At 37.9% G+C, this 12080-nt stretch overlaps 1 protein-coding gene across 1 annotated transcript in view; it reads right to left on the bottom strand.

The window, feature by feature from the left end:
* Positions 1-12080, bottom strand: part of MORC1 (MORC family CW-type zinc finger 1) — a 243757-nt gene that overhangs the window by 80256 nt on the left and 151421 nt on the right. The window contains 3 exon segments of the mRNA XM_057544938.1: positions 850-988; positions 5591-5696; positions 9026-9154. Coding sequence (XP_057400921.1) covers positions 850-988; positions 5591-5696; positions 9026-9154 — 374 coding nt within the window.

Below are 12080 nucleotides of genomic sequence, written 5' to 3'. Positions count from 1 at the left end.
TGTCATGGTTACCTACATTTACTGATAGTAATATTTTATTTATTGAATTTTCTTAATAATTAAATACGACTTTAAGTTGCTGTATTAATAGGCTAATATTTTAGGGCTTCCCTGGTGGTGCAGTGGTTGAGAATCCGCCTGCCAATGCAGGGGACATGGGTTTGAGCCCTGGTCTGGGAAGATCCCACATGGCGCGGAGCAACTAAGCCCGTGTGCCACAACTACTGAGCCTGCGCGTCTGGAGCCTGTGCTCCGCAACAAGAGAGGCCGCGACAGTGAGAGGCCCGCGCACCGCGATGAAGAGTAGCCCCCGCTCGCCACAACTAGAGAAAGCCCTCGCACAGAAACGAAGACCCAACACAAGAAAGAAAGAAAGAAAGAAAGAAAGAAAGAAAGAAAGAAAGGGCTAATATTTTAAAAGAACAACTCTTTATCTCAAAAACCCAGGGAAGAAGCCCAAAGAAATAAAAAGAACCTAATCTTTGGAGTCATACAGACCAGTGTCCCAAACTTGACCCTGTGCCCTTCGACACGCTGGTTGACTTCTACATCCTAGAGTGGAAATATATTCCCCTGTTCCTCACACACACTGTTGTGGAGATGGACTTCGATATCACGTACAAAATGTAGTATTATTTGAAGAAGTTCTCTTCCTTTCTGGACCCCTGGGGTACTTGTGATCACCTCTAGAACAGTCCTTAGATCCAAAATTAAAAGGAGGTGACAAAAAAAGATGAAAAAAAGAGGCTACATATTTTACTCGGGTAAACCACATCAGTCAATTTGCACACACAAAATCAACAGCTCAAGACTCCAGGTAGATTTTGGAAAGAATAACTAACAGCTCACCTGTCGATGAGGTTCTGCCAGTCGATTCTGATACCTCTGGACTGACTCTTGAAGTTGCTTGTCTTTCTCATTTTTTGATGGTGATACTGTGCTCGCAGTGCCCAGGGGGATGGAAGGTAGACGTTGTGTCTGATGACAACTTTTCACAATCAACAAGTACAAGAGATAACATCAGGAGGAAATATAAAACTATTTACTGCCCGTAAAAGATTATTTACTTTTACCACGAGTAACTCTCTGGCTTATATCCAAAACTCAAATTCAGCACTGCTCAAATAGAGCATTATATTGAGAATTTAGGTAATACATGACCTTAAATCTCCGATTTGCTTGGAAAAGAACTTACTGGAAAATGTGGAGGGTAGTATATATTTATGAGAATGGGAGAATATTCATTATTTACTAATGCTGCATTTATCCTGCGTTATCATGAAATGAGGCCTTTTGCAAAAATGTTTTTTAGATAATTGAAGCTTACCTTATTACTACCAAGCGTTTTTTTTCTTCCAAAAAAAACTGGGATTGAAATCTACATGTCTCTGTAAAATACACCAAATAATTCTGCTTCTGAAACATAGAGATCCTTCGTCTGATGACTCAGAATCGCTGTGAAGACCAGCAATTACTGCGATGGGAGGCGGTACTCAGGGACCACCTTGGGGGTTACAGAGCCACGTAGCGGAGCCCTTCATCAAGCAGCCCGGTGACCGGATGCAGCACCCCAGCATCCCCCTCTCCCTGCTGCTGTCAGTGTACCTGCTGCTGGTGGACGCTCTGCTTCCCAGCCTTCCTGATGTGCTGTCTCCAACCACCAGTAGGTTAATACATGTATTATTATACATAGTCAAGTAGAATTGTGTTTAAATTGCAATAAAAAGGCTGTGCATGAGGGCATCCATCTTTATGGTTACAAAACATACTAATGATTTCTGAGACATCTGGTTGGAGAGGTTTGAGCCCTTTTTTTTTTTTTTCCCTACTTCTGGTTTCATGGCTATGTGTTGGGGAGCTGAGCTAGCCAAGTTGTTGAAAAATTGAGATATCATCTTATTCACTTTGGTATGGAGGCTTGGCAGAGACAAGAAGTTCCATTCCCATTGGACATGGCCTCAATTCAGGGCATGGCTGGGCACATGGTGGGGGGGTGGGAGGAGGGAACAAAATGCTGAGGTCGATTCTTAGAGCCTGCTTTACACGAGAAGGTTTTTTCATCATTGGTAGGTACCAAAAAGAGGGGGAAGTTCATGTTCTAAAATAAATGGGTATTGAGCTAGGAAAGGGAGGGGGAGGTTGAAAATAGAGAAAAGGACTTCTCCCCCCTGAAACAGTGTAGGAAAAGCAAAGCATATCATACCCACTATATTTCTCTATTTTTCAAGGCTGCAGCATATACTTTTCTTGCTCCCACTAGCAGAGAAGAGTGAGGGCTACAATCAAATTCAAATACTACTGTGAAAAAACACTTAATTCCACCCACATACGGTATTTGTTTTTACTGCTATTTTCAAAGAAAGGTGGTAGGTAAACAAATCAGGGGACACCTACCTATATATATATAACCACCTGCAGTGTTCATTTGAAGACATCTGTGGGGTGGTGCCTACACAGGTTTCTATTTCATTTGAGAAAAGAACCTTGTGGCAGCATTAAGTTTTTATTTAGAAAAGAGAAACCTCAGATACTTTATTAAAATGCAATCCATCCAATTGTCCTCAAAGATTTTTAGAAACAAATTAAATTTTAAGATGAAATACAAGCCACAGATATTTTTTAACATCCTTTTCAAAATTCAGACTTTTGGGTTTAGTCAAATGATAGGCATCATTTTTACCCTGCTGGTGAACCCTATTTTCAATACAGAGAAATGCATAGAATGAATGTAATGGAAGCACACTGATATTTATTTCTTGGGTACTGTGACAAAAATGTGTAGCCTCCCTCTGTGCTTAAGGTGGAAAACAAAAAGAGGCTTTGGTGGTCTGAAAAAGAATGGCTCCTTTTTACCCTGCCTGGGTCACCAACTCTAAATACTACCATTTGTAAAATGGTATGTTTTGTCACCATAAAGTAATTGTCTGGAATTAGGCTTCCTGAGATAAGGATCCCTTCGGAGAGTCCATGATGTAGTAAGGCAGAAAGAGCACAGGTTTTGCATCAAAGTGCTTGGCTTCAAGTTTCAGGTTTAGGGAAGAATCCTGGACAGGTCACTGGACCTCCCTTAGCCTCACTGTTTTCTCCTCTGAGAAATGGAGAACGCTCACGTGATTATTGTAAAGATGAAATGACATAATGTGTAATTGCTATGTAAGAGAGAGCTATTATTATGTTTCCTGCCCCAGTTCTGGTTACACGGACATTGTTCACTCAAATGCTATTCAGTGGCATTAACCCTGAGGACAATTGGCAATTAACAGCTGACAATAAACCGCATTTTCTGTAAATACAGACGATGCCACTTTTCGCCCCATTACTCTGTCCTTCCACTCATCAAATGTTGCCTAATAAATAACTATATTTCACGTCTCATCACTTTAACACACATAAAGGAAGTGTCAGCTCTCAAGAAACTGCCCTTATAATCAGGAGTTTTTCTCTACAGCTCCCCTTTCTAAATCTCTTGCTATCACTTTAAGCATATTTTTTGTCCTAATCTTTTCAGTGGAAATGAAATACAGATGGTCAAAATTATGTCAGTATATTTAAAGAATCAAGGACTTAAGAAATTATAAATATAAGAAGATTTTTTGTATTTCAGGCTTTTAAGGTCCATCAGTTTTCTGCCAACATGGCAAATTTATCTTGCCTGTCATCACAAGTGGCAGTGTTTTGATGTGTAAAAGAGAATTAATACAGTTCTGAAACTAATTTTATAACGTTCTGTGATGGCATCATCACTTTTCAAGGAGAAGAGGGGGCAAGCATGCCAATTCAAGGACAATAGTAAGTTTGAGAAAAGGGAAGCTACAGAGGACAGATTCCCAGTTCTGTGGGTCCGAGAAGGCCTAAGACTGAGGTGAGAAGTAATGGGTATATGGTTAGAATGTGGGGAGGAATCTAAATTCTCATGGCTTGTTACCAAGGGGCCCCCAGTGACCAGGGACTTAGATTGTCCTTACAAGGGGCTCAGTTGGACCCAGAAAACATGCAGAAGGTACTATTATTACACTCCATCCTAGGTGATGGGAAGATGAGTTAAAGAGAGGTTATATCATTTGTCCAAGGCTTCAGAGGCTAATGAAGCCAGGAGTCAAACCCAGGCAGTCTGAACCCAGAGTCTGAACTCTAAACACTATCCTACACTGTATGAAAGTTCTGAGCTCACAGAAAGTGATCAATATTATTAACTTTTTTTTTTTTGACAGTTGCGGGCTTGGACCAATTTTACTTACATTTCCTAGCACAAGGCTTTCCACACAGAAATTTAAAAATCAAAACCAAAACAACAACAAAAAAAACTTCTCTTAAACAACACTTGGGTGAAAATCATGACAATGACAATGAAAACACTACCTATTCTTAATATTGAAACTGAGCCACCACTGTGTTCCTATTTGGGAGATATTTAAGTTACAAGTTAGAACTAGAATCAGGTTGGGAGTTAGAAGACCTGGGCCAGTGGCTTCATAACAGGTTTCTCACTCCCCATTTTGGGCTTCAATTTCCATTTCTCTAAAATGAAGAAGTGAGACTATATCACTGTTTTATAATCATGCTCCTGGAGCTCTAAGCTTTTTAGAGAGAGTAGGGACAGAAATGAGAAGTGGATACCTCTGGCCCCCAGATTCTCAGCCTCCAATTCAATCAGGAAAGTTCTGTTTTTATCTGCTTTATATACTTGAGGTCAGAGACAAATTTTATTTGGGGGAGGAAAAAAAAAGGTTCTGCTGCAAACCAAGAAAGGGAGACTGAAAAACCCCTTGGACCATGTGAAATCTAAGAGCCCCTGTCACCTCTGACATTTTTTGTTAATCTCCAAATATGATTAACCTGGAGACTCCAGGTGGAAGGGGTTTTAGTAGCAGTTTCTAAATGTTTTCTTCTAATTTTTATTCAGTTGCTCTTTTTTTTTTTATTCAGGGCTGGATAAAAATAAACAAGAGCTATTACCCTAATGTCTGTATTAGCAATATTGATCCACTTATCCAGGTCAAAGTACTTAGAACAAACTTCATGGAAAAGCAACGCTTCACTTAAGGGTGCCTTTGTTAAAGGGGAGTATTAACTCTTTTGCCCACAAGGAAAAGAAGTAAGTCAAAAAGGGCATGTAATAACATTGACATTCATCAATATTTAATTGGGTTTTTTTCCTGTTTTAGTCTGAACTTCTTCCCCCAAAAGCACAAAGCAATGAAATCAATATATGACTTAAACAGAAAAAGCACATAGTCTAACAGTTTAGTGCCTCTAGAGACACCCTCTAGATAAGACTCCTGCAGGATAAGATTGTACATTGCGTGTAAATGAACTGGAAGGCAGAACTCTTAAACACCAGGGCAGGTCTCCCGCCAGTGGAAGCACAGAGCTGCGCACCAAACGCTGACAAAAAGTTACACCCAGGACTCTCTTAACTTGATGGAGAAGAGCACTAACAAAATATCCTTCCAGAGGTGGCAAGGGGCTAGAAAGAGTTAGAAGAGATGACAGCTACTAAGCTAAAAGTTATCTATGTATCCAGTTTTACACATATATATTTTAGGAATTAAAAATGAATAAAGAATTTTAGAAAACTATCAAAAACTACCTGTTTTCCAAGAGGTTAGCGTTATTAGCACAAATCCAGATGTCAAAAATTTCTTTTTCCTGATAATTAGTAGAGGGAGGCAAGACTCTCCATTTAAGGCAAAGATCTAAAATAATCAAAACAAAACCACATACATACAAGAAAGACCACAATCAGAAGTGAATCTAACATAGTAAGATGTCAGGTTGCATATACCAAAAGTATGAGGTATTTCAATCCAAAGACAAGTGAATCCTTGATCACATACCATTATATTTGATGGCACAAATAGTTCAGGATTCTATGAGCTACCCTAGGACACCATCAATAAATTATTATTGTTGCTGCTGTTATTATTATTATCGCCATTATTGCTTAAGTTCTTTCCAGTTGGTTTCTACTAGTTTCAGCCAGAAGAATCTTAAGTAATAGGTCCCTCTTCACCTCTTCTCAAACCATATGAAGACTTCCAGTGACCTGACTCTCCCATTTTTTCTGACCTATTATCTATCTGCCAACAATACCACTGTTCATCTCCAACCACATGACTAACATAACAAGGAAAATCAAGCTCTCTCTACCATTTACACATAGTTCCTTGCTCTGCAATTTTTTTTTTTTTTTTTTTTTTTTTTTTTTTTACAGCTCTTATCCTACTCTCCAGTCTACAGTCTTGACTTCTTTATCCCTTTCTCCCTTTCAGTCCCTCCTGGTTTTTAGGACTAAGGCACTCTACTCTCCCCAGGCTATTCCTCACTTTAATCCTGAGTTCCCTCCAGACCCACTGTTAATGGCTCTTGGGTAAATACTTCCCTCTGCTCATATAAGATGGAGGCAGTTTGCACAGTGGTTAAGAATATGAATAGCCCAGAAAATTAAAGTTATGGCAAACTCACTCATTTTTGTAATTCCCACAACCAATATCTACATCTCACTGCATCTGGCAACACAACAGCAAGCACCAGTTTTTAATAGAGTAGCCCTCACATTAAATAAAACCATCATAGACTATATTGTACAGTTATGTTGCTAATTTTCCTTTGAAATGCAAAATATTTTAAGCTTTTTTTTTTGGTCAAAAGTGTTAACATACAAATAAAAACCTTTTTGTAGTTGTAAGATTTAGCTTATAAATCATTCAAATTGAAGTGAAAGATTACCAGGTCATTGTTAATGACTTAGTCTATTAAGAATATATGTATTTTTGTAAAGGAAAAGCACGTGTAGATATTTAATCAGTAGTATATGTCTGTTTTGAAGAAATAAAATGCTGCTTAGAGATTCTCTTTAAATATTTTTTATTTTTGTGCTCAAATGTATTTTCTGTTGATCTATGGAATGTTCTGTACAAAGCTGTATGGTTGTACTGTTGGGCTAGACACTTTTGTTTTTTAAAATCTGTACTTAGCCAAATGTATCTGACCATATTAAAATACAGTATCTTTGTTATTAAAAATTTGATTTCAAAAAAGAAAAAAAGAATCTGAATAGCTCCACAATGACTACCTCTATATCTCAGAAAAATTACTGCACTATGTTTCAGTATCATCATCTGTAAAAAGAGATTAATATTACTACTTACCTAAAAGGGTTCCTGAGGATTATATGATATAATAACAATGATAAAAGCCAACACTGCTAGGTATTATCTGTGATGGTTACTTTTATGTGTCAATTTGATGGGGCCAAGGGGTGCCTGGATATTTGGTCAAACATTATTCTGAGTGTATCTGTGAGGGTGTTTTGGATGAGATTAATATTTGAGCTGGTAGAATGAGTAAAGCACACTGTCTTCCCTAATATGGGTGGGCCTCAACAAATCAGTTGAAGGCCTGAATAGAGGAAAAAAAAAAAAAAAGCTGACACTCTTGCAAGTAAGAAGAAACCTCTGACTGTCTTGAACTGAGACATCAGTTTTTTCCTGCCTTCAGACTAGAACTAAAACATCGGCTCTTCCTGGGTATTGAGCCTGTCAACATTTAGACTGGAACTACATCATCAGGTCTCCTGGTTCTCAGGCCTTAAGACTCAAACTGGAATTAAACCAATGGCTCTTCTAGGTCTTCAGCTTGCTGACTACAGATCTTGGGAGTTGTCAGCCTCCTTAATCATGTGAGCCAATTTCCTATAATCAATATCTAGCTAACTATCCATCCATCTGTCCATAAATCTCTCTATCCTATTGGTTCTTCTCTGGAGAACCCTAATACACTATCCCAAGCACTTAGTAAACTTTACATGTGTGAATCAATTGTATTTTCACAAAACTTCATGATGTAACTACAAATACTAACCTCATTTTATAAATAAGAAAACTGAGGCTTAGAGAAGTTAAGGAATTTGCCCAATTTCACACAGCTCTCAGGTACCGGAGATTGGATTCTGGCAGTACCTTGCACATAACAAAAACACTGGCATTTTTAGCCAGTAATATTATCATCCAATAGGCTGTTGCATATAGTCATCAATTTCCTCAGTTATACCTTCTAAGCATCTGTCTGTCATTTGTGTTCCTCTTAAATCTCACTGCCATGCCTTTATTCAGACATTTACAATTTCTCACCTGGATCCTGAATTATGCCAGTAGTCTCGTCAGAGGTCTGACCCAACCTCTGCTCTAGCCCTCCTCCAAATCATCCTGCACTAAGCTGCCAGAGCAACCTTACTAAAAGTGACATCTAACCAGTCAGGTCCTCTTTGGACCACCCCAGGCTCAAGGTTGGGGAGGTGTTCCCTTGGCCCTGTGTAAATAGCTACAGGGTGATTTTTTGTTTGCTTGACTGCCTTCCCCACTGAATGGCCGATTCCCTGCAGACAGTAGAGACACATAATAAGTGTTCAATGCTTCAGTGATGTCACTCTCCTTCTGAAAAACTTCCGATGCCTCTCCATTGCCTATTAAAGTAAAAACTCCTTATCCTGGCATTCAAGACCGTTTAACATGTTTACTCAACCTAACAGTTTTGTCTTTTATTATTTATTCATCATTCATTCAGTCAGTAGTCAATTACTAAGTACCTACTCTTATTTAACATAGTGTTAAGTATTAAAAATAGAAAAATGACTGTTTCTATTACCCACCACAAAAATATTAGCTGAAGTATACACCTGATATTAACACAGATTTCCAGCTATGTCTCTGCCCTTCAAAAGCCTACTTTAAAGACCATGGCAAAGCTACCTCTGTCATGAAGACTTGCTTTAATCTCATCCTCTCCCCTTTCTTTGAACCCTCAAACAGCTTTGGGCCTCTTTTACATCATTTACACTATTTTCACCTCTATTACAATTATTTTCATACTCATCTTAACCTTTCTCCTAGACCCTAATCTCCTTGGAAGCGAAAACTCTGTCTTACCCACCTTTGTCTTCCTCATGCCCTATTTTTTAACACAACAACTTGCATATTAGGCTCTCACTAAAAGTTTGCTAATTGGAATGAAATTTAACACTCACCACACTGAATAATGAATGGGATGGCCATGGCCCGTCTTCTTTGATATTGAATAGAATCTGAAGATTTCTCCATGTCCTTATTATTCAGGTATCCAAGTTCATTCCAAAACAATGTTAGATTTCTATTACCTAAAAAAAAAGAAAGAAAAAAGCAGGCAAAGAATAATGAAAGAAAATAAAATCAGTAAGATAAAGATGATAAGCAAAGGGAAATTTGGATATAAACACATGTATATACAATACGATCTCGAACATGTAAAAACTAATACATATACAGAAATGATTAAAATATTTGACACTGGTTTCCTCTGAGTATGGGTGAAATTTGTTTTCTACTTTACACTTTCTTGCATTTTTCCAAACTGTATGTAATAAATATGCAACATCTTTATAATAAAACTGAACACAATTGCAGTTATAAAAATAATACACACTTTTATTGTTGCAATAAAATACACTGACACTTAAAACTTTTTTCTTAAATACTCCTAGGAGGGACTGCACTGATTAAACTTAAAAGCCACCCTTAAGACTATTGATACAAATATTTATCATCTTGTCTCACGGTCAGAGTTTCTATTTTATCTCTGGTTCCCTTGTCTTCCAGTCTCTTTGTTTATGCCCTACGCTTGCCCTAGATTCTAAACTTCCTCCTTGCTTAGAACAGTACTTGTCATGGAGGCCCATTCAGGAGTCCTCCTTAAGAGGCTGTGTTCTTATCTGTTGATCCAGCAACTGCACTGCTAGGAATCTTCCCTACAAACATACAACACGATGGACATATATATCATAGCGTTGTTTGAATAGAAAACAAAAAAACAAAAAAAAAACCCGCTGGAAACAAGGTAAAAGTCTAGAATAGGGAACTGATAAATCCCATTTTCAAACAAGGGAACATTAGAGAAACTTTAAAACATGGAGTTAGAGCTAAATATATTATTGCATCAAGATCTCCAAGACAGAGTTCTAATAATAATTTTTTAAAAAGATGTAAAACAGCAAACCTAGTATAATCAACTTTTGTAATGTAAAAAAAGAGCATATACGTATAAAATTTTGAAGGACATGCTTTTCTATTCCTAAAAGGACACAAAAGAAAGTTTTAATAGTGGATACCATTGGAGAAAGGACAGAGGTAGAGAGGAAGTCAGGGGAAGGTACTTTCACTTTTCTTTTTTTTACTTTCTGAACACTCTTGAGTATTTTTACTTGTGCATGTATTACTTTAAAAATACTTTTTTGAAAAAAGCATCCACATTTACCATTCTGTCCAATATGGTAACCAACTGGCCACATGTGGCTACTGAGCATTGAAATGTGGCAGATACAGAACATTTCATCAATGTACAAAGTTCAAAAAGTAATATTCTAAAATATATACCTTGGAAATAAAATATACGAAATAGGGCCAGCCTTACATCAACCTTAACAATTGACTGTGTAATCCAGGCAAAATACCAATAAACGTCTTTACACCTTCCTATACCTTTTAAAATTTAGGTTCAGAATGCTATGTGCCTTTAAGACCAGCAGGGAAGGAACTCAGTCTTCAAAAGGGGCTTTGCAATTGAGCTGGGCTGACAGCTGCCCTCACAAATTCCCTGGTCTCCTACCTTGTTTCTTCACAAAATCCCTACCAGCTCTTACCTCAGATTTCCCTTTGGATTCTGCTTCTTGGGCTTTTCTCAACTCAGACTTTTGGTTTTCTGCTCTTCGCTCAGCATTTGGTATTGGCCCAGCCCAGACTCCACTTTTTCGCTGCACACCAGACCCTGAAACACTCTTTAGTGTCTGGACAGGGCTCATGAGACCTTGTTCTCTGATTTCCACATGAACTACTCAGTTCTTATTATGTCAAGGCAGGAAGTGCTGTAGATTAAAGTCAGGTGACTTTGAGTGCTGTGTCTACCACAGATTTATTGTGTAACTGTGGGAAAGCCAGTAAATTTTCTTATCCATAAAGTGAGTGTTTACAATAACTTGTCTTACATGGTTATCACTAAAAATAAATATGAAGGTGCATTAAAAACAGTAGTGCTGTGCAGAAATTTAAGTTACTGCTGTTCTGTATTTGTTTTCTCTCTAAATGCTACTTCCCCAAGAAGACCTCACCTTTGCAAACAAGGAACTGTGCTTTATCACTATGCATGCTCTCAACTCAGAGCTCAGCAACCTGCACCTAATAAGCCCTCAAAAAATCTTGCTCCCATTCTTGATAAAATAGCTCATTAATGTTTTGTTTGGGATAAAATGGAAGTGAAATAACATCTCTCCCTGAAAACATTAACTAATCACAGTTAACACAACCCAGCAAACTTATAAAACGAACATCAACTGTGAATCCCCAAATAAATATTTTAAGAGCGATAAAACTACTAGCATGTTAGAAACACAGGCACATGCCTCTCAAGGGTGGAGTGATACCTGCTCTGTGGTCACACCACTCTTACAATGCTTACACGTTACATTTCAGTTCACTTTATGTCTATTTTCCCTCTAGAAAGTGAAATCCTTGAAGACAATGGCTATATTTAGGATCCTGCTTTCAGTAGCTGACACTCAGAGCTTAATGTTTACTTATAAGACTAAATAATACTAAAGAATTACTGGCTATCAAAGATATAAATGAGAACACTCAGTAGCCCAACATCTAATGACCAGGACAGATAGAAGATATTATACTATTCAAAGTAGATATCAGGACAAAGGAAATAACCAGAGATATTCAATCTGGGAATCAGAAATTGCTTTTCCTAACTGTCAATGGAAGTTATTTTTCCCTTCAGATAGCAGCTACTCCAATATACATAATTTATAATATGTTATTAAAACAAATTTCCATGGAGTGGACCCTGAAGGCTAGGTAGATGCTTCAGCAAGTGGATAAGTAAGTTGCCAGAGAAACGGCAGTGGGAGGAAACATACCACACCAGTTTCTGTTTTCTTTCATGTGTTACTCAGTCTGTAGAGATTTATACAACTATCCTGAGAAAAAAATTCCTCCCATACAAGGGAACCCCCAAAAGTCTATCAGTGGATTTTTCAGCAGAAACCT

The sequence above is a fragment of the Balaenoptera acutorostrata genome, chromosome 4 (assembly GCF_949987535.1).
Source record: "Balaenoptera acutorostrata chromosome 4, mBalAcu1.1, whole genome shotgun sequence".
NCBI classification, from domain to species: Eukaryota; Metazoa; Chordata; class Mammalia; order Artiodactyla; family Balaenopteridae; genus Balaenoptera; species Balaenoptera acutorostrata.
Note: the sequence above shows the minus strand (reverse complement) of the source record. Positions and strands in the feature narration are given on the sequence as shown.